This window comes from Punica granatum, chromosome 2 (genome assembly GCF_007655135.1).
Source record: "Punica granatum isolate Tunisia-2019 chromosome 2, ASM765513v2, whole genome shotgun sequence".
In the NCBI taxonomy this organism is placed as follows: domain Eukaryota; kingdom Viridiplantae; phylum Streptophyta; class Magnoliopsida; order Myrtales; family Lythraceae; genus Punica; species Punica granatum.
Window position 1 is genome coordinate 30,987,159 of NC_045128.1, and position 22,485 is coordinate 31,009,643.

The following is a 22,485-nucleotide window of genomic DNA, read 5'->3' on the forward strand; positions in this document are numbered from 1 at the left end:
TGAGTTATATCTATATCCCATCCATCCATCCATTTTATTTTTTTTTAATCTTTCTTTCATTCAATAGAGAGAGAGAGAGAGAGAGAGTCAATATGGATCTGTGGACTTAAGGGGTCGACCGAAGACGTCCAGGTTACTTAATTACCAGATTGTGTATTGTAGAATATGCGGTCGGATTACTGCCAGGAGGACAGGGTTCAACAACCCCAGGCCGAGCCCCCAATCGGGAGTTCGGTTCAGGTTGGAGCCTAGCTAACAAGGAATGCAACAAAAAAAGGGTAGCGCATTAGCAACTTTCACTCCTTCGAAAATGTGGGTAACAGGATTTACGAATGATTTCGCCCAAGCCCAAGGCAGTTTGCGAGAGTTCCTACAAACTCAAACTCACGCTACTTATATAACTTAAAGCTGGCAAAACTACAAAACAGAAAGGTTCTTCCAGTTCGAGCTAAGTAGTTGGCAAATTACTTACTGCAAGTAAAACCATTTTCGTTGCCTACATGACTCAAGCGACTGAACCCCTTTCCCGGGGTCTGTAAGCTTCCTCCTCCGTCTGGAGTATAGATGGCAAAGGAGCAGTGATCTTAATGACCTGCAAAAATGAAACCACGTGAAAGGCTAATGAAATGGACTGGGCAATAAGGCATTAGCTTCAGACTTCAAACCTAAAGATTGATTTCCGCATATGCTTCCCAGACACTTTGAATCTCCAGCACTAAGATTTGTCAAATAGAAAGAAGTCACCCGAATTTCTGTTTCATTCTAAGCTCATGTTCCGTTGAGAGAGTAGAAAACAATGAGCTTATTATAATAACTCCATTTGCTCATCTGGCCATTCCTCGAGTTTACCTTTTCCGTGATAGGATGGTGGAGAACCAGCTGATGTGCATGCAAGAAGTAGCCACAGTCTCCAGGAACTGGGTTTTCAGGCCTCTGATACCCACTGCAGGATGCAGGAAAATTCAGCTCATGCAATGGAAACAAGAATAAAAAGCCACTCTAGACTCATCAAACTGATGCCCATGTCAAAGGAAACCTTAGAAGTATGAGGTGTGGAAAAAATGAATGAATTATAAATTTAGACAAGCAAATTGCTAAGGAATAATTACACACCCGTCATGGGCAAAGCTTTCATCCACGAATTCAGAATCAACGCTTCTCGGTTGCCCGCCACTGACATAAAGAGGATCTCCTGGTGAAAGCAAAAGGGACTGGTCAGACTGTACCTCTAATATAAGTTACTCGCGAATGCATCGTGCATCGTTCAATCTTTTCACACAACCAAAAAGGACAACATTAATTTCCACAGAAACCTATTGAAGGTCTAAACCGGACATGCACTCGAAAAATAAGCAAAGATTAATAGATAATTCAACATAAGTGAAGGTTTAACTGAAGGTCTACCCACTAAAGGATGTCCAATAAATGAAAGATGGATGCGAATTTGGTGTGGCCGTCCAGATTGGATCTCAACCTGTCAACGAAGTACCAGGCCCAAGAAAAAATGGTTTGCGTTAGAGCATAGAAGCAATGGAGTCAAATAATTATAGTTAACAGTCTCTCAATTAAGGAACACTTCCAGTTCTTTCATGCACATACAAGATAAGATATAGAAAGTTCATCATAAGCAGTTGGTTGATGGCCAGCTAAAAGGTCCACACGTGTAAGGAGTGACTTGAAATGAGAAAGAACGCCACCGCTATAAATAAATTCAAGCTAAAGACATTTAAATGGAAGATAAAGAAAATAAATTCAATTTGGTTTTCACTTAGATTACAGTTTAGAAAGAATTAATTAACATGACAAAGGTTCATAAAAACAGAAAACCTGCAGCTTAGATGGGATTTTAGTATGTTCTGCTCAGGATGGATGCTGCTGAGCTCTTGAAATTCTTCTTTACAAATTCTTCAATCTTTTTGTCATTCAGTACGGTAAATCCATCTATCAGTACAACAGAATAACATTTTAAAAAAATTAACAAGAATACCTTAATCATAGAACGATTTTCCTGTAAATCTCTCACAAGAACATCAACTTTGCTCAGAGCTTGTTTACCTGATTGTGAAAAGTAAAGAAACAGCGGAAATAATACTGTATTTCAGAAGAGAAACTGACAAGACAGCAAATTTTATAATTCGCAGAACAATTCGATGCTCCACAATATTCAGTTTAAGAAGTGATATTGCAACCACATATGGACAGCAAGCATATACTATAACGAGACCTGAGGGAGAGGCAACATACAGCCCTTTAGCAACGCCAGGATATCTTACTATTCCAATTGGCTGATTGATAATAACCTGTACTCGAGAAATAGAGCTTACGATGATAAATATTTCTCAGAGAACACTGGTACTAATTACGAGTTTTGATGAAAATGTAAGCATAGAAATTTCAAATAAAAAGCAGGTAAGCATGCAAGAGAGATGCCGAATGTACCTCATCTTGCTCAAGGATGCCATGAACCAATGCTCGGTACACTTTGGTGATTTTCCTTACAGTCTTAGACTCTTCCTTAGAATTTCTGTACATTAATTAAAAGATACAAATTTTTACTGGAAGCACATATAATAATTACATAAAAGAAAGGTGTATGGCAAGACCAACTATTGAAAACCACATAAAAATCAGATTAAATCTAGAGATGCATTCTATTTGAATCATAATTAATTTCAAGGGCAAGATCCATCTTGTTGAGGAACCACCGATATTTTAAGTATAAGAGGTGCTAACTAGAAACAGGGTACAATAAAATTATGTTAATGTTACTACTTATTCTAGTGCCTTTATGTAAGTTCGAGTGACAGTGACCTTAACAAAACCAATGGCATTACTATGCCACGTCAAGTCTCGAGTGTTCAACTATAGAATCTCTCCTAGAATCTATAAGGACAAGTATTAAGATGTTCAAAGAGCACAAAAGTTTCTCTAACCTGTTCCCTCCAATAATGGAAGTCCCATCAGCAAAATACATGGCGAGCCGAGTTTTTGCAAGCTTTGTCTTGGCACAAAGCAATATTCCTGAAAAACCTTTATAAGCTTAGAGCCAAATTACATATTCAAAACCTGCAGTTTCATGTCTCTGAAATATGTAAGACGACATATAACAATGGACATCTATTCCCAATAATTAGTGTTATAGGGAGTATTCACACTTCAAATTGTAAAGAGATTTTATTGCAATAGAGTAAATTTAATTCTGTGAAGTAAAATCAGAAAAGTATCCTTCAAAGTAAGTTATTTCAAAGAAACTCTACTTATCACCTTTCTGAATTTAGCCAGAATGATTTTGGATCTCATGCCAGACTAATCCTAAGTCAATTTAAGTTATTGAACTTCTACACCTAAACAAATACTCGTTGATAAAGTCCGACTTAAAAGAGTTGCAAATAGTGTAAAGCATAAATAAACCAAGAGGGGCAGTTTCCATCAGCGTTAACAGAAATAACCTGATGTGCCCCTTCCCAAACGATGCACAGGAACTGGGTGTTTTCCCTGGGATGCTACTGAAGAGGTCTTCTTTCTCACCCGCCATTGGAGTTGTGATAACACCGTTCTTTGCTGGAAAAGCCCTCCAGGTAATACTTGCAACCCAGAAGGCTTATTTACAGCTATCTGAGTACAGAACATGAAGAATGCTCTAGTTTATACTCAATGCATGCTAAGCTGTATAACAAGGGAATAGATTCATTGAAAGAAACATTTTCAAGTGCAATAGCCACAAAAACAGTTATTGCTCTATCAATCATGCGACCTAACAAGAGCAATGAACATGGACACTCCATCCACTGAAACTCATACTTATGACGGTCCTAGATAATGACCAAGTACAGGTATCTATTATATGCTAAACAGTGAAGGAAAACATTCCCATGAAAAGCAAAAATTGCTTTTTCAAAGATTAATTGAGGGCATGGACCTAATATGCATACCGACAAAATAGAAATGTAAAATAAAAGGATCGCCCAAACGAATAATTGCTTTTGCATATGTTACCATATCATCATCCTCATACAGAACTTCGAGCAAGTAAGGTGCATCAGGCTCTTTCCAAGGAAGCCTGTGATAGACTAGTCTTGACCCGTCACTAGAAAAGGCAATCAATAAAAAACCACTGATAAGAACAAGCCATCTCAATCATTAATCACACTAACAAAGCAAAACCGTTAAAAAGAATTTTAGTGGAAGAACCTAAATCTCGTGCTCGGACCGGTAGTAACTGTACCATCAACTGTTATCTGCAAACGAATCACCAACGCTCAAAATCCACTATTCACAAGCTACAAGTGTCACTGAAAATCAAGATTCAAGTCCACTGAACGTTGCAAATTACAGACCTGTCCATTTTGAATCCTCTGCAACCAACTGAAATGATGATCAAACAAGAACACAACCCACATTACGAGAAATAAAGAGAAACTCTAACAACCAATCGAAATTTCGCCGAATTCAGGCAGACTTACCCCTGCAGGGGAGCTGAATTCTTGTATTTGCTCGAATAGAACTCAATAAGCGTCAACCCTGCAGATAAAAACCGAAGCAGAGCACATAAATATTGCCATTTCCATAGACAATCGGCGAAATAAAGACTCTTTGTAATGACCAAAGAATGATCTCGTAAGTCCACTAGAAAATGACAAGAGGATAGACAGCGAGGAGGAGATAAAGCCACCGGAATCGGAGGAAGACACGACGTCGGTATAGAACAAGCCGTCGTTGAGCTCTGGCCATGGAATCCCAAAGGTCTGCTTGGCGGGAGCCGCCATCGTTTCGTTCGGACTCGTAACCGGAACTGAAGCAAATTTGCTTCCCTGGACCTGGAGCTTCGAATCCAGAACAGGCGCTCCGGGGAGATTTTGCAAATAGGGCCTCTTGCAGGCCCTTCATAGCAATTAATGCCTTTTTAGTGGGCGAAATAGCAAAATTGTACATCGTAGGTTTGACTAGACAGAGTCTGTGCACAGTGCACCAACCTTCATTCATGTTTGTTATCTTCTCTTACTGTGTTGACATATAATTTGGTTCCCGTTTAGACCTGGAATGAGTAACCTCACTGGGCCGAAGTCTGTTTCAGTGTCATGCAGAAATATGAGCGAATTCGGATTCATGCCGAAATGCCATAAAATCGAAAATCGCACCGAGAAAACAAACTGGTTCCTTGGTCTGCAGTTTTCCAAGCATGATTTTGATTATAGTTCCTCTGTATCGAGTCAGATTTACCTTCAATTGGCCTAATTGTCTGCCAGTGCCCAGCAGCAACTTATTGAAGATCAAGTACTTGGATTCATATTTTTTTTTATGGCAGAAATTGCATGATCCGTTTTCGGTCGATTTTCTATCAACAGAAAGGGCAAACTATACCTATCCTATCGTCGGTGTCTCAGCAATAAGAGTTTTCACTTGCTTTCTGAACTAACTACAGAAAAAGGCAAAATCTTCTGAGAAAGCAAGGGCTAGTTCGAAGGATCCTGTACAAGTTATGAGCCGGGCTCATCAGTCGATCTCCTGTACTCGGGCTTCAGCTCATAGGTTCCCTGATGAGCTCCTTTGTTGTTGTAGACGCAGAGGTCCTTCAGGATGTCCTTCAGAAATTGCTGCAGAGCAAAGTACTCATGATATTAGAAAGATTGTTTGTTAAGCATCATCACACATGCTTCAAATATAAACTTCGACAGGGGAACCACATGGGAACTTCCACTGAAGTTGGAATAATTACGTACTTCGGGTTGATCAGTCTCTTGGATCAATTGCCTTAGTGTCCAATTAGGCTGCCTCTCGAAAAGTTTAAACATGATGTCCTCCATCTCTCCACGATCCTTTCTTGTTCGCTTCATCTCTGGTGCCTTAGCCGGTGTTTTCTTCTTCTCCTGTTCCAATAATACGTCCCATCAGTCATCTCCCCTCGCTTATCATAATTAACAAGCTGAAGCAATATGAAGAAAAAAGGGAAATGGTCCAGAATTTGAAGACATACCACCCAAGGTATCGGTCTCATAAGATTCCTATTATCATGGTCAATCACCTGGCATTGTAATAGAAGCAAACGTAAGCATAAAAACAAAAATAAAGTTTAAGATACAGCCATATATATCTGCATATGAGAGGTAAGTCAATTAGAGAAGAACCTGTATCTGTCTGCCTTTGTTCATGTACTTGTTGGTTCTTTCACGACATAGTTTCCCATAGTTCTCAATGTTCTCATCATGTGGCCTCATATCAAATTTGTTCAAAATCTTTCCCTCCACAGCGATCTTTCCTGGAATTTCAGAAGGAACTTTAAAGAAAACTAGGATAATATTCACAAAAGAAGATTAAACATATATGGATCCGGATAAGCAAATTGAAAAGCAACAGAACATTAGCATCTCAACCAATTAAACAAAAAACACTATAGTGCCCGAGATAAATAAGCAAAAGCAAAAGATGGAAGACAAGATAATAATGTTCCTGCGGACTGAAACTTTGGACAAGAAGGTTAGATATTATATACCTTGGGCTGACTCGGAAAACACAGACATCGGAACAAAGTCTTTGGACATCTCCATGGAGTACCGCTTCGGTACATTCCCAGATTCAGTAGACATCAATTCCATGGTGAACTGAATATCATCCAAAAGATGTCTGTTAAGTGCAAAGAACGCAACAAACATGATCACGTAATGGCAGCCTTTTATCGGTGAAGTAGTACAGCACCGGCATTGAAAGTAACAAGGTCACAATTTCAAGTAGGAAAGGGATTGTAGATGAGCCGATGCAAGATTGCAAAAGTGGACCAACTGCATCGAGCGCCATGGACGAATCATTAGTATATCTAATCACTAAAAACAAAGCCACAATCATAGGAGGAGATAATCAAAAGCTCGAACTTTTTCACCGGTAAAAGGCAAAAATGGAATCAGAGACGAATAATATGAACATTGAGTTACCCACTTAGTAAAAAGAACTTCAGACCCAGAAACCATAACCGACAATGCAAATTGCAGAGTCTCTGATTAAGCACTATCAGCCGTATAATACCAACCAATTGCCCAAAGAGATGGAATCCGAACGGCCGAAACGATTGCATGGCACTACAAATTCTCTAGCACAAATGTGATCTATTTGCTCTATCACAGAATGTCAGTAATTTGGAGCATCAATCTCTTCCTTAGGATCAACATAAACCACAGAAGGCAAACCCAGAGCACGTTTGGATAAAAAATGAACGAAGTATACCTCGGTGTTGTTGTCTTCATGGGAGCGGAGAGGGTCGAAGGAGAGGATGACCTTCGCCACGGGGCAAGGAGGAGGAGGAGGTGGAGGGATCGGCCCATTTCCTCCGTTGTTGCCGTAACCCGTCAGCCCCGTAGGAGGAGGAGGAGGAGGCCGAAGAGAGCGGGAAACGACCGGCGGGCACTTCATCAGCCACATTGCCCTGTCCGCCTTCCCCGTGTCCACGTGCCCTCCGATCACGACGCCGCCGGCTCCGGCGTTGCTACTGCCACCACTGCCACCGACGCCGCTGCTGCTCTCATTTCTGTGAAACTTGCTGCCCCTGTTGTTGTTGTTCCTGGCGTTGCTCATGCCGCCACGGGTACCGCTTTCCTTGTCGGCGTCCATGGCCGGAGAGGAGGATTTTCCGAAGAAAGCGACGGGAAGAAGGGTTTGCGAGGGGGGAAGGGACGAAGGGGGGAGGGGGCAGGGAGGAAAGGAAGAAACGGTTTTCATCAAGAAATTCTTCCTGTAACAGACTGCTGCTGAGTGAGGGGGTACGGGCGAAGGGTAACCTATTTGGCCGCTCCGGGCGCATACACCCCTCCCATTTAACGGGTGGGCTCCAGCGTTTCTGCAAGGGGAAGGGTGTATGCACCCGCCATATATCTTTTTCCATTGTTTACGGCGGGGCCCACTTGTGCCCGGTCATGGGGTTTTGGATAGGGAGAAATTTGCATATGCCATCTGAACTGTGTTTTTCTACCAATTTTCCTAACAATAAGGCAAGTTCCAATTTTTCAACCCAAAGATTTCATCCAAGTGAAATTAGTTTCTTCATCAACACATCTATATGGTAGATTCAGATAGTTTACAATTACAAGGGAAATCAATAAGTTTAGTAAAAGACAAGGAAAAGGAAAAGGGAAATAAAGAGACAGACAGAGAAGTTATCCTTAAAAATTCAATCAAGAATATCTTAGGCGGTGTTTGATACATTATTACAAAGTATTTCTGACAAACCGAATTACCACTTTAAATTAACGCCATTTACATCATCGGTAATGTTAAGTAGAAGTGTATGCATCTTGCCACCATGGTGGTCATCTACATAGACAATCCTCATGGTAGCTATTCATATCACCACTTTGGTGCTAATGTGCACTGCTATTACAATCAAGACTGGTAAATATGATGTAATAACCACGTCAATCTTGTGGGGCTCAGAAAATTTAAGGTAACATTACCAGAAATCTATTTAGGTTCCCTCGTATCAAACGCTCCGTCTCTCTAGAGTCCATTCTTGCATCGCACCATTCTTAATCTTAAAGCAAGAGAAAAGTAAAACTCCAGTTCGATTTTTATCAACTTTGCAGTGAATCTGAACTATTGCTGACCGAAGAGTTCTGCCTCCTTTCTGCTTGGAGGGTTCGGCATAGAGATTCAAGCTTCTCCTTCTGATTTTTCAACTTCTCCATCTGTTTTTTCGTGCGCTCCCGCTGATCATCACAAACAAATCACATTACTGGAAAAATCATGAATTTATGTGTTTGTATGACCAAAATAATAGGGAAACCTACCTCCTCCACGAGCTCTATCAAAGTAAAGTCTGATTTCTCGCATTTGCTTTTCAAGAACATGTTTTCCTTCTTCAGATCCTTTATCGACTTTGCCATCTGATATTTAGAAAAATAAAAATAGAGAATTAGAGAAGCATATAACAAGTCAAATGTGTGCTTCAGAGAAGAACTGAGAGATCGGTGTCAAACTCCATCTTGATAGAGATGAAAAAGTTTTACCTTCTCAATTTCTTGCTTGAATGTCTCAAAAACCTCGTTGCTCTTCACCAATGCATCCTGCAGAGATCAGGAACCATCTTATTTGTGCCAATGAGGGTTGAAGTCTATGTTAATAGCAAAAATAAAGAAAAGATTCCTGTCCGAGATGTAAAGGCTGAGAATACAAATTTGTCAGGGAAGACAGTTCAGTACCACCGGAATAGCTATTCACTAAGCATGATGAACGTGATTTAATAAAAAACCAAATCCCAAAGGATGTAGAGAATTCTCGTGCAACTTCAAGACAGTGCCAAGAACAGCTACCATGATCATCCGTTCTCTGGTACAATCTTCTAGCGCCATTTTGAATCATGACATGCGAAGTGGGATATGCCAATTCGAAAAATTCATCTAGTTGATCCAACTTGAAGGTGGAAACAAATTGTCCATTTAAAGAGATAGACTGACCCTTCTATACAAATGTTCCTTGGGGAGAAGCATTCCAAAGCAAATGTATGTTACTTTTGGACTCGGAAAATTGAATAACAGCACACTGAATCAGAGAAATATTGCTGTACTTGACATTGTGCAGAAGAAAGCAGTTTGCACTAAGCGATGCACAGTATGAAATGAATTTGAACCTGGAACTGCTGGAACTTTTCTCCATCTGCAGTCAACTGTAACCGCAAATTCTTCTCTGTTGCCAACAATTGTGATACTTGTTCAGCATACATCTTCATTTGAGACTGTTCCTGAGTCATTTTCTCCTCATGTTGTTTAATCTTCAACTCAGCAATCTGGAGTTCCAGAGTCTTCTGCTTTAGCTGCAAAATTCAATGTCCAAACCGTGAAAATAAGCACCGACACCCTCAATATAATGGAGATCATAATGACCTAAACTTGTCCATCTGCAACGATGAAAGAGGGGGGATTCACCTCTTGCTCATGGTGCTGCTCTGAAAGCACGTACTGATCAGCTAGCTGCTTCAGCTTAATCTTTAACCTGCACTCAAAGAATCCCGGCAATTTATTAGTGTGCGAAGTGATTCAGCAAAAGTATTTCAGATCATATAAAATGATTAACAGAATATCTTGTAATTAAGAGGATGGAAGTTCTAGTTTAGTCTAAGCAGTTTCTCTTAAGCATGCCTTGGACAAGATGGTAAAAGAACAGCAGTTAGTTTTACATTCCAGTCTCACATCTCATTCTCCTTCAGCTGAGAAAGGCTTTCGTCCTTCTGATGCTCCAGCTTGTTGCTCACCTCCTACACGAACAGACAACAACAAAATTAACAAGGAGAAAAAGAAAAAAAAAAGCCAATAAAGGTTACTATGAAAAATAAAATTCACTAATAAGAGAAAAAAAACAAAAGGAATATTCTGAGACAAAAGAGAACATTCAATATGCTACAACGTATAACCATTTTGGTATCAAATTCCATAACCACAATAAAAATTCACCAAAAATCTCTCTATTGTACTGTTCCGTTATACTCAAAAGAAAGCAATCAGACCTTAATAGCATCCTGAAACTTGGCTGATAATTCTAGTCTCAAGTTTTGACCCTCCGTTGATACATGTTTGCATTCACCCTGCAAAACATACAGGCCATAAGCTCTATGATTGAGAGATGACCCTCGGTTTACAATGAGTTTGTGTGAGAGTTTGTGAAGATGCGTACCATTAGCATTTTGTTTTGGCGTTGCAACTCCCTACATAATGACTCGAGCTTATCTCGAACAGCAATAGCTACAAAAATATGAAGAACAGAATTAACGAAAGGCAGGCAGTGTGTCTCTGGCTTGGGTGCATAAACATGTCCAACATAATAAAAGTGGACTTTCCCGTGAAGTCAAAACTTAATATGATGGATAACAATAGATAAAAGGAGGTATCAGAATGAGTAAGTGTTCCCTTTAGAATGTCAACTTTTAGCCTACCAGCATCTCTTTCTGCAAGAACTTGTTGATATTTCAGGGTAAACTCCAAAATGTCCTTTTCTGACTTAGAGCTTCGCTTTACATTCTTACGTTTCGTTTCAGAGGCTTCCTGAGACATTAAGCAGAGCGACAAATTAATTCCACTTAAATGTCAAAATTATAATATTAACAAGTTGTGGGAAAGGAAGAATCTAAGTATTCTAATAAATGAAGTATCACATCAGAACTTGCCATTTGTATCAAACTCATCTTTGAGTTCAAGAAAGGCCACAAGTGTTATCATGACTCTTCCATAGTCTCATATGTGTACTGTAGTCAGAGCTTTATTTTTTTCAAGTATGGCCTACTGTTCACAAAACATATTTTCTTTGCGTTAGTTACTTTTTAAATCCTCAGTCTGTGATGGTTAAAACCAATTCGGTATGGCTAAAGCACATAATAGTCAGATTCTTTTCAAAACATCACTATTTAGAATATAATGAAGGGGGAAACTTCTATACATACACAGACAACTAAAGGAATCTCAGATCAACACTTGATGATACAGGGTCTAACTCAGGATAAATTAAAAAGATCACAAACTCATAAAAGAATCAACCTAAGGACGAGAAATTAGAGGAGAGAATAACACTTCGAAATTCCATGTTTCATCAGTATTATCCACTTACCGGTTTTTTAACTTTTGACGCCTGGTTGCTACCTGACAAAGGTAATTCCCTCACGTCAGCTGCTTGTGTATCTGAATTTCCTTCAGAAGCTTAAAAGGGAATATGAAGATTAGAACAACATATCACACAAGAATACAGCATCTATAGCTATAGTTACAATCCTCTTTCACCCATATACGTCTAATAGAGGATGTCTTAAGAATCTTAGTCACTCGTTTTTTCTAGAATCCTACAATGCACCTGCGATGCAAAACCTTTTCTGCAAGGCAAATCAAATGCAGAACAGTTACTTATCAAAGTCCATGTGAAATCCTTAAAATATGTGGTCAGTCTTCTTCATTTAGATAGTTTCAAAAATATGAATATGGACATAGAACTTGAAAGATCAAGGGAAAAGGAGATAAACCATTTCCCTACATAATCCAAATGTTTCTAAGTTTTTAAACTCAATGTTCACCTCGCCACCACGAATCTTTACTCGAGCAAAAGGATACTAAAGGACAGATTTCATAACCGTACTGAAGTGGACCAAATCAGACCTCTCAGTATGGCACTACAACCACAGCTTGCTTTAAAACTTGACCGAAATTTTGGAAAATTAATAGGGTATATACATACAGTGCCTACAACAGCATCTATGGAAGAAGAAACTTGATAAGGGCTGAAATTTAATGGTAAGGTAAAGATAATTACGTCTTTCAGAACTTTGAGATTTGCCCAGCACTTGTTCTTTTACCTCACTCTGTCCGGGCGACTTCACCGAGGACTCTGAACGAGAGTCAGCCAAATGAGGCATCAACTGCTCTTTACATGCTCCATCATTCTCATCCAACAATTCCAGTGACGCATCAAAATTCTCTGTCTCGGATAGAGGGACAGGAAAGTTTCTAGGCTTCTGGGTCTTCTCAACATTACGCACGCCCGCCTCGACCTCAACAGGTTCAGATTCTTGAATTGATTCATGCAGATCTCCGTGCTTCGACGTGTCGCTGACCCTGTTGTTTTCTTGCTCGGGCGCCGGAGTCAGAGGCCCCAAAGGCTCTGGGGTGCTCTCGACAAACCCATCGGGCAGAGCATCCACTTCAGGAAGCCCAGTTGCTGCCGGGTTCTCCATTCTACCTGTAGAACACCAACACGAACCATAGGGAATGCTCACTCCATCATAATCACTTTCAAGATTCTGAGCCAATATTGCTCCAATTTTTAGATTATTAAGTCCCTAACAATTGCTACAGAACGCGTGATTCCCATATGTACATCATCTCGAACTGAAATCTCGCCAAAACACGGACAAGTTTCCATCTTCTTTTCCTTAATTTATACCAACCAGACAAACATTTCGCGAGCTCCAGCAACATACAATGAAAACCAAAAACTAGCAGTCCGCCACAAAATCTTAGATCAAGAGCAAGTACTAAACAATGAGCCTGAGCTTCAGAGATCGAAGAGAGCCATTACCAGGAAGATTCCGCGTTGCGAATGGGTGACGAGTTGCGGAAAGATGAAGAATTTCAGCTCAGCGATTGCTTTGCCCGAGCGGCTCAGTTCTCTTTTTGTGTTGGGGTTCTAAGCAGACAGCGACTGAGAACGTGGCTTTGTTAATGGAAGAGTAAAAAAAGAAGAAGTGGAAAAAAGAAAGAATTTAAAACTAATAATAATCATCACATAATAATAATAATAATAATAATAATAATAATAATAAGATTTTAGGGAAAAAGAAATTATGGAAATATAAAATCACACTTTCTACTTTTATATTTTCATCATTTATTTTAATTTTCTAGCAAATTATCGAATTCTTTATAGCAAATTTTAGAAGTACATACAGATTAGCTGAAAAATATATATTTTTTTGTTATTTACCCTTAATTTGCAATGTGTCTAGGTTATATCACCCATGCTATCGGTGATCGGAGGCCCCGGCGATAGGCGGCGAGATACCACTCAACTAGAGATAGTATTCTTCTTGCCTTTGGTCCCATTGGGTCGACGCCTCCATATGGGATGTGGGCATCACAAAGAATAACAGAGGGCTATAAGGGTTCAACGATGCCAAGTGAAAGGGTCGCGCGCAATAATTTGGCTAAACTCATTAGGAAAAATAGCTACGTGTCGAATTTAACAACACAATTCGATTCTGGCTGAACTGAAGCAAATTTCCTTGCTTTTGGATGAAGTTAGCAAATAAATGAGTCCTGCCACTGAGCTCCTTTGGCTACTACCATTGCCAGATGGGCCGGTTCTTGTTGGCATCACCGTAGCAGCGAGTACTGCCTGAGTTCGGCAAAATGGTGGGATGATCACAAGAAAGGGCACAAAATTTTGGCTGGGTATCGAGGCAGCGTGATTCTGCACTAGATGAAGTCCAGCTGAGCTGGTCCATGTCAAAGTTCCTCATCGTGTGTCTTAAATGGCACGATTGATAGGCACTGGCGACCTCATCCGGTTGTCAAGGTCATCCGGTGGTCGACCAGGAGTGCTCGGGGTCAAAGAGGCTCCACCTTGATCAGTTTTGATTTTGAAAGAGGTCACCACGTCGGAGTCAAGGTCGCTGCCTCCTCATGATACCAGTTTGTAAAACTTTGCCTGAGATAGCATCGGTAGAGGGGTGGCAGCGTCCATGGATGCCAATACGAGTCTTGCATTATTTCCGAAAAGTATACTCTCCATTTCAAAAATTAGAACAGCTTTCCGCTAACTCAAAACGGTTCCCCTCCTACATAACAAAGGAATACCTGCCCTCAAACGAAGAATCTCCAAACTTGCTTTCCTAACCCAAACAAGCAGTCTAATGAATTTTCAAGAAGTACATGCTTTCGAGAGAATTTGAAATCAAGATGTTTAATTTGCCTGAAACAAGCCTCTGGATGCAAGATGTTATGGAATAGAGAAGCTGTGATAAATGACAATATGAGCCGGCCTCGAGTTTGTTCCTTAAAACAGAACAAATCCAACAGATTATAGAACTAAAATGCAACCACCTTTTGCTGGAAATCCAACTTTATTCAGAGCAAATGAAAGCCATAAGGATCATCCAGGAAAAGAGAATTGCTAGAATGAATGAATATTCTCCTGGAATATTTTCAGAGCAATTGCAACCCATATCAGCCTATAAACATAACTGACATCTGACTCAGCCTCAAATTTGTTCCTTAGAGCGGAACAAGTCCGACCGATTATAGAAGCAGGATGCAATGAACTTTTGCTGGAAATCAATTTATTTTGAGAAAATGAAATTGCAAGAATGAATGAATGGATAGAAACCTGACGACAATGTCAAAAAATTTCAGAGCCGCAGCACAAAAATTTGGAAACTGTCAATTGTTTTCATAAACAAAATATCGACCTAGAACATAAGGAATGAGGAATAACAAACCACTATCCTCCCAATAAGCTAACCTTATTCTGTTGGGGCATGGTGGGATGATCAGGAGGGCTTTGTACGTCTTCTCTTGGCCGATTCGGCGATAGCTTCACATATTTCTTTTTTCCTTCTGTTGGCACTGATGCGGCAGTTCATGTTTTTCTTGTCACTTTTATTGCTGCAACCGAAGCTGTTGACTGGTGTAGTTGCCAAATCCTTGCTCTGGAGTTCCAAGGCATTCTCCACCAGGAATTTCAGACTCCATGCAGCAGAATCATTCTGTGTGAGGTAAAACCAGTTTGCCAGTATTCAGAGAGAGTATTAACAATGAGCTATGGAGAGGACCAACCTTCTATTTTGAAGGGTTTCACACGGAAAGGAAAAGCCCTCCGATGAAGGAAAACTATGGTTTTAAGTGATGAAACCTTAGTCTTGAAAACCAGACCAAACTACTCAGTCGGATCATTGCAACCAGAAACAAGAGCTTCAACTGGTCCAGTATCATCTAGAAAACTTGATATACAAATGAATCCCATTAAGGTTATTGCCGAGACCCAGCTATTTTCCTCTGGATTTTCCAGCGAATTGGTCAATTCTTGTTTCCTGCTTGCCCAATTATATGTACATCTTTTTATTATATTTTTGTTGCTTTTTACCATTATTTTTAGAAACCAGTTGGAGTAATTTATCAAGCCGATTAAGCCTGTTCAATGTCCAATCAGTTACAAAGACTATGCACAAAATATAGATGGGAAAATGAAGATACAGATAGATTCAACAGAAGCTTCTCTTTCTGAAACTGCTCTCTAGGGGAACATAATTTCTAAACAAATAGGACAGATGGTTATAGCTAGTGATTACCTCAGGATTCAATTCCAGGTCCACATGTTCAACTGTATAAGGGAACCCAGGATTAGACTGAGCAACGACCCTTATAGCGTTCATCATGTCCTCGAGAGGCAATTGATGAAAGTCCTGGAGGAGTTGCATTTTATCGAAAACTGAAAGTTTCCTGTGATTTGCATAAAAAAACATATGCTTATGCAAAGCACGGCGAAGGACATTACTGATTATCATCAATATGTAATATTTGCATAGCAAGTAAGCAGTCAGGAATAATTCCATAATCCATCAAATACTGCAAGACTCGTTAGTAAGTTTAATAGTCCATCTTTTAGTTTATGACGTTCACCACAACAGTAACTAAAAATTGAAAAAGAACCTGCATTTCTGAAGAACCAATTCCCTTAGCTCCTCCAAATTCGTCTCAACTTCAGAAAGCTGTACACGGAAATAAACCTAAAGTGAGAGAAAAGCTAACTCTGAAAAAGAACCAGCGGTGAAGTAAGAGGGGGAAGTTCCTCTCCGAACTTGATCCAAGTTCACGGCATTTCCAAATTTCACAAACTTTTCCATCAGAACATTTTACCTCCTTACTTATATCTCTAGCCATTCTGGCATGCTCTACCTCCTTGGCAAGTTGCATATCGAGTTGGGACTCTGCCTCCTCTCGTTCTCTTGTTCTTTCCTAAAAGAGTTTTCTTAAAAAGTTACCCAGACCATAACAGAAAAGGAATGGATTTTTTTCCGTTAATACCTTTTTCTCTTTTTCAGGACAGAGACTTTGTAGTGAATGGTGACTAACCTCGTCAATGACCTTTGGTAGAAGTTGCAGCCACTTCTCTTCGAATTTGGCCAACAATGTTTTGGCCATAACATGTATGTTGTTCTTCTCGTCATTGTACTTCATAGCATTTTTGAAAACCAGTCTCACATCAGCACATATCTCTCGGACATTTTTGTAGCTAGAATCATCCTTGGCTTCCATCCTTTTCTTTATCGTGGTGAAGTCCATTGGCTTGTCAATTACCTAGAACTTACTATTTCATTATCATGCATTGGTATAATGACATGAAGAAAATCCTAGAGTTGAATCACAGATGGGCATCTGCCTATAATGAATGAATATTGAGGAATAGATGAATTAATATCATCAACGATGATCAGTAACGAGGAATCTAAAAGGGATATAAATTATGCACCTCATGATAGTCATGCAGACCAAGACCTTCAACATCTACAGGCTGCATAAATGGAAAAGCCCACTTGTGTTGGGTGATCTGAGAGAAGTCGTTATGTTAGACATACTATACCAATTTATTATCTCCAACAAAGAAACCTCACGAAAAGATGCTTCTTCTCTACAAGACATAGAATGACATTAACACGTTAGGCAACTACAAGGTGTTCCAGATTGGGATTGCATACCCAATGCAAGATCACAAGTGCCTGAAGAAACTTAAAATTTCAAATGGCAAGAAACATGCGAAGCAACTGTAGCTGTACATAATACAGCAATGTGTCTATTGACTGGACTCTCATACACATGTTAATAGATGAACCACAAAACATCATTGAACATATGCTACCCCTAGAATGCCATCTTCTGTTATGTTTAGCGGTGGAACCAATGACTCAATGAGTGCACAAAACCTTCATGTCAGCAAATTGCAAATATGAAACAGCTGAAGGTATGCACCTAATCAACCTCAGGAGAGGATAATTCTTGATCAACTATACTACCTTGTCTGTGACTGTAAAGATTTAACTAGGTATACATGTTTCCTTTTTACACTTTGCAATCATCTGCTTACGGATTGCATAGACTTGAGTGGCGAGGGTTCCATTTTGCACCAATGGATGTATTTATGCATCAACGGGGAGCATAAATCTCGTATAAGTTCTTAACTATTGTCAGGATTAAGTTCTTGAGGCAGTTAGACAAGTCAGAAGCCTGGGAATTAGAGAAGACTAACTTATGCGAGGGCCCTTCCGCAAAAGCATTACCTGACGTAGTATGGTGGCAAATTGGGACATAAGTTCCTGCATTCTCCTTGCAGCATCTGCTTCCCTGTCTGAAGCAACTTGCTGCGGCTTCTTAATTCCGATACCCTGCCTCCCGTTTCTCAATATCGAGCTACCCTTAGGAGCATTCAGTTGCATCTTACTCTTATCTTCGTAGAACTGTTCGACTTCACCAACTCTCTCCTCTAGCTGATCCACGAAGATGATCGATCAGCACAAAACAAACCTCAAAATGATATTTAAGTAATGAAACGAGCAGTGACTAGGATTCCGAAAGAATGTGGAGCGTTCTATTACCCGGTTAACTTCGATGAGAATCTGGTCCAGGTGATGCTGAAAAGCTTCAACTTCAGATGCTGAACCTCTGGTCTCAACATCTTCCATCTAGCAGGAACAGAAACATCATAATATCAGATTCGGATCTGCAACAGGGAGAGAATCAAATACCTAGAAAGTAATCGCCTTTTGCCGTCCAAACTTCTGATAAGGCGAGTGGCAACTAAAGCCAGTGACGACGATTGAATGCGCTAAAGGAAAGGAGCTCATATCGACGAACTTCCATGAACGTTTTCAGGAAAAGCTTTCATCGACAAGGAGATTAACGGAATCTGCAGCCAGCGACTGAACGCAATCTCTTTGGCCTTTACGCTACCACGAACTGCGCGGCAGAATTGAGACGGACATTGGAATGGGAGGTAGAGGAGGAGGACATAGGCGAAACGAGGAAGAAATGAAGGCGGCGGAGTGAGGCATTACCGGCGAGACGAAGATCGCAGCAGAGACGGACAGCTTCTGTTCTAATTCGGGTTTCGGCGAAGGAGAGTGAAGCGAGGCTCAGTGTATGGCGGGAGTCGTTACAGGTTATATACTACTCAGGCACTATACGCGTCGGGTTCTCACTGGCTAATCACAGTAAAAATAAAATAAAAAAGTAATTTCACCACAAAAGAGTTTATATATAATACAGAAAAGCGAAACGAAAATACAAATTTAACGAGATTGTGTCATGTGTCATCGCAACATTCACGAGATGGTGCCTTGTGTCGAGCCCAGCTTTCTATTACCCAGATTTCATTAATTTTTTCTACCCTCTTTAATGCATTAGTAATTAATCCACAGAATAAATTGATTTATGGAGATAATATATTTATATCAATTCAATTCAATTTACTAAAATTATTTTCATTTTCTAATTCTCGATTTAGAAAGTAAAATTATGTTTACTATAATATTTTAGGAACTCTTCGGTGCGTTTGGTTTCAGAGCTAAAGTAACTTTGATTTTGATCGTGGAAAATGACAAAATGTTGTGTAGTGTGTTGAGTTAAAGTTAAAGTTAAAATTTTGACTTGGAAAATGTGTATTTTTGTTATGTAGTGAGTTGAGTTAAAGTTAAAATTAAAATTTTTGTGACTTTAACCCTGAAAACAAACGGACCATTAAAGTTCCTATGCAAATATTAAGTATAGTTAAAAATAAAAGAATAATATAAGTGAATTGATATAAGAGTTTGTACAATTTAGTAATAAATATATCTTTCCGAAATCGATTATTTAAAAGCGTTTCCTTTTTCAATTTCCAATTCTAGAAATGCTTTATTATATTTTTGAAATTGTAATAGGGTCTTTAAGCTTAAAAAAGATAAAGGCAATATTTTTTTTAGAAATTTTCACACGAGTAATTACTTACATAATTGAAATTAAAAGAGGGTTTGAAATATTCAAAAACTATCACAAGTTCTATGTTAATATTAAATATACTAAGAAATTAAAAAATGATGCTAAAGTTCACAATATGAATGAAATAAATTTAGTCTCTCCTTCTATTAAATTTACTTAAAGTTAAAACATTTAAGTTTTATGAGTAATTTATTATTGTATAAAGGATATAAATGTAAATATTTTCTACAATTTCGGTATTGAAGATTAAGAGTTATTTTAGAAACTAAAAGGTATTAATTAATTACCTTGATTTTGATTAAAATAATTTTATTCACCTGGTTTTACTGATTTTATATATAAAATACTTAAATGAATGCTTTTTAAGTGAATATTATAGTTTTTTTTTGTAAATAAAGTATTTAATAGAGCAAAAATCTAATACGACGAATTTAATATTCTTTGTCCATCGTTATTTTGACAATTGTCAAAGAGTTAATTCTACAATTATAAACTAATCAATATTTTTGAAGACTATGTATAATAAATTATATAAGTTTCTACCACGAATAACATTTCGACGCAATACGCGAGCGAAATGGTTAATTAAAATTAATTACACAAAGCGAACTATTAAAAAGAATAATGTTCCCTCCTCCTACCGGAAAAAGAACATTGTTCTCTTTCTTTTTGGTTGAGAAAAACATCACGTGAGATCAACGAAGGTTTATGTGTAGGCGCTTGGTACGGGACAATTCGGGACTGTTTTCACTGTGGATGACCATCGAACCGAGATTTTCCTCATTCGCTTGTAGAGAATCGAGACCGAACCCGAACCATGCTAAATGAAAAGAATTAAAAAATACCAAACATCATGTGTAAATTTCAATTTTATGTTTCGACTCACCTATGAATTATGAAATGCTACGGTTGATGCTAATAATAGCCGAGCTACTGCTGCGGATTGGACGAATGAGCCAACTAGTTGCCCGTTGATTCTCAATTCGCCTCTCCTGCCGTTATTCTCATCAGAAGAACAGCCAATGCAGCCCCTCTCCTCCAATCTACCTAGCTGGCACTCATGTTGAATCTTAGGAGGTGCTGCTAAGGTTTCATATTAAAACAGCACCCAAAATTCTCCGGCTTTGGCTTTTTAAGAGGGAGAATTGAATCTTGCGAAGGTATTTATTTAGGACTACTAGCAGCAATCTCAAGACTGGGGAAAGGAACTGCAAGAACAAGCGTTTTACAGATTTTTTTTCCCCTTTAGATCCGGAAAAAAAAAAAGAAAAAAAAAAGAAAAAAGGGCATTTGGTCTAGTGGTATGATTCTCGCTTAGGGTTATGTTTCTCGATCATCCGAACCTCGGTTTGTATTGTGACTGACCCAACAATCGTGAAGGAAAGCTACCAAATAACCCTGAAAGTGAACGTTGGGAGGTGTTTATGCTCCTTCTAGATTGACAGACCATCTCAACCTAGCCAGGTTGCCTTGCTGAGTCCTCCTAACCCCACATAATAATAATAATAACAATAATAATAATAATGTGTTAATAACGTACGAGGCAAAACATTTATTTGAATTCTCAATTCTAGAAAAACTTTAAAAAATAGTACAGAAAAGCAAGACATTTCGTTTTAATCTCAATTCTAACGCGACATTTTATTTTAGTATCAAATCTAACATGATAAGTGGATCTCATATATTTATGTGAAACTAAGTAAAAATAAGTGGGATCCACTTATCGTGTCGGATTTGATATTAAAACAAAAAATCCTGCTAAATTTAAGATTAAAATGAAATATCGTGCCTCTTTATATTATTTTTAAAAGGTCGTATTAGAATTAAAAATTCAAGAAGAGGTCGTTATTGGATTTGATACTAAAACAAAAAGTCAATAGATCCCAAGTTTCTCCCCCACCTTTTCTCTCTTCTAGAATCCCAACATCTTTCCAACTAAAAACAACACTCCTTCCCTTTCAAAGCCATCTAGAAGTCCAATACTTCATAGCAACTTCCTTCTCTCTCTCTCTCTCTCTCTAATCTCCAAATTCCTCTCACAAGCCCCTTTGTATATATAAAGCTGAATTTCTTGGTCCAGCATTATTCATTATCAGCTCTCCAACACCCTTTCCCTTTCCCTTCTTCATCTCTTGCCCCTTTCTCACCCTCCCTGATCATCAATGGAAGACGACACCAGCAGCATCCTCAGCTTCCAGGATGACCTCCAAGAAGACGCCCTCTCTCTCTGCGACCTTTCTTCCAACGCCTTCTCCGAAGTCACGGACGACAATGATCCCTATTGCGGGTCCTTCTTCCCCTCTCCGTCGAGAGATGCCTTCGAGTTCTCGATCACCGAGCCGAGCGCGGAGACCGTGTCCCACGTAGACACCATCCTGTTCTGCGGCAAGGCCATTCCTTTCGAGCAGCCCCGGCACCTGCACAGGTCCGACTCCTCCTTCAAGAGACTCTGCAGAAGGGTCGACTCCGGCCCGGCCTGGCTCCCGAGGTCGGGCTCACTCCGTTCCCCCATCTCCAAAGCGGCGGTTGTGGCGGCGCCGGCTGCAGGGAGCTGCCGGTACAGCACAAGCTCCGGGAGGAAGTACAAGGCGATAATTGGGGTGACCAAGTTCCAGTCCAGGATGGACATGGGCGAGATAAGGAAGAGGCAGAGCCGCCAGGCACCGGCGCCGCTCTTCCCCGCCGGCACGGACGGCGTGGAGTTGGACTCGGCGATGGCTACTGGAGGGAGGAGGGGGCACGGCCACTGGGGCTTGTTGAGGCCGCTGAGGTGTAGGTCCCACCTCGTGGGCGCGTTGGCGCGAGTCTCCATCGGCTGCATGCGGCACGTGTGACCGGGTCCTCCTCCTTCGCACGTGTCAGATCGCGCGTGAGTTCTTGGTCCATTTGGGCTTTTTTGTCTAATTTCGACCAGTTCTTCATCCAGAGGCCGCATTATTTGATTCTTGGTTCATTATTCTTTCATCATCTCATTTTCCTCTGTACTGTATATGGCTATGTG

General features: G+C 39.7%; 4 protein-coding genes across 8 annotated transcripts; all 4 read right to left on the reverse strand.

Annotated features, from left to right (window-relative positions):
- Positions 1-263: 263 nt before the first annotated feature.
- On the reverse strand, positions 264-4,839 carry LOC116196306 (RNA pseudouridine synthase 5). Its single transcript, XM_031525964.1, has 15 exons — positions 4,673-4,839; positions 4,464-4,521; positions 4,338-4,365; positions 4,192-4,238; positions 3,997-4,087; positions 3,450-3,615; positions 2,934-3,021; positions 2,440-2,524; positions 2,225-2,300; positions 1,988-2,055; positions 1,405-1,474; positions 1,114-1,192; positions 850-943; positions 473-592; positions 264-370 (listed from the first exon to the last, which is right to left on the reverse strand). Exons 1-14 carry the CDS (start codon positions 4,764-4,766, stop codon positions 506-508), a joined length of 1,131 nt encoding a protein of 376 aa, XP_031381824.1. The 5' UTR covers positions 4,767-4,839; the 3' UTR covers positions 264-370; positions 473-505.
- Positions 4,840-5,331: 492 nt separating this feature from the next.
- LOC116196307 (general transcription factor IIF subunit 2) lies at positions 5,332-7,698 on the reverse strand. The gene is made up of 6 exons (XM_031525965.1): positions 7,216-7,698; positions 6,491-6,599; positions 6,126-6,256; positions 5,975-6,022; positions 5,721-5,867; positions 5,332-5,594 (listed from the first exon to the last, which is right to left on the reverse strand). The coding sequence occupies exons 1-6, from the start codon at positions 7,597-7,599 to the stop codon at positions 5,478-5,480; spliced, it is 936 nt and encodes a 311-aa protein (XP_031381825.1). The 5' UTR covers positions 7,600-7,698; the 3' UTR covers positions 5,332-5,477.
- Positions 7,699-8,127: 429 nt separating this feature from the next.
- Positions 8,128-13,158, reverse strand: LOC116195967 (beta-taxilin). 3 transcript variants are annotated; one of them, XM_031525430.1, is made up of 12 exons: positions 13,036-13,158; positions 12,271-12,696; positions 11,578-11,609; positions 10,910-11,018; positions 10,651-10,718; positions 10,484-10,561; positions 10,170-10,234; positions 9,906-9,972; positions 9,611-9,793; positions 8,991-9,047; positions 8,772-8,867; positions 8,128-8,690 (listed from the first exon to the last, which is right to left on the reverse strand). In XM_031525430.1, the coding sequence occupies exons 2-12, from the start codon at positions 12,689-12,691 to the stop codon at positions 8,556-8,558; spliced, it is 1,311 nt and encodes a 436-aa protein (XP_031381290.1). In that variant the 5' UTR covers positions 12,692-12,696; positions 13,036-13,158; the 3' UTR covers positions 8,128-8,555. The 3 variants fall into 3 exon arrangements, with proteins under 3 accessions (XP_031381290.1, XP_031381289.1, XP_031381288.1); XM_031525429.1 differs by having other exon boundaries at positions 11,578-11,657; XM_031525428.1 differs by having other exon boundaries at positions 11,578-11,666.
- Positions 13,159-13,634: 476 nt separating this feature from the next.
- Positions 13,635-18,699, reverse strand: LOC116195968 (transcription factor GTE1). 3 transcript variants are annotated; one of them, XM_031525432.1, is made up of 11 exons: positions 18,563-18,672; positions 18,363-18,464; positions 18,104-18,190; positions 17,789-17,995; positions 16,984-17,061; positions 16,587-16,811; positions 16,371-16,469; positions 16,164-16,222; positions 15,803-15,953; positions 14,977-15,220; positions 13,635-14,293 (listed from the first exon to the last, which is right to left on the reverse strand). In XM_031525432.1, exons 2-10 carry the CDS (start codon positions 18,366-18,368, stop codon positions 15,005-15,007), a joined length of 1,128 nt encoding a protein of 375 aa, XP_031381292.1. In that variant the 5' UTR covers positions 18,369-18,464; positions 18,563-18,672; the 3' UTR covers positions 13,635-14,293; positions 14,977-15,004. The 3 variants fall into 3 exon arrangements, with proteins under 3 accessions (XP_031381292.1, XP_031381291.1, XP_031381293.1); XM_031525431.1 differs by lacking the exon at positions 13,635-14,293 and having other exon boundaries at positions 14,778-15,220; XM_031525433.1 differs by lacking the exons at positions 13,635-14,293; positions 18,363-18,464 and having other exon boundaries at positions 15,005-15,220; positions 18,563-18,699.
- Between the last annotated feature and the right edge of the window lie 3,786 nt (positions 18,700-22,485).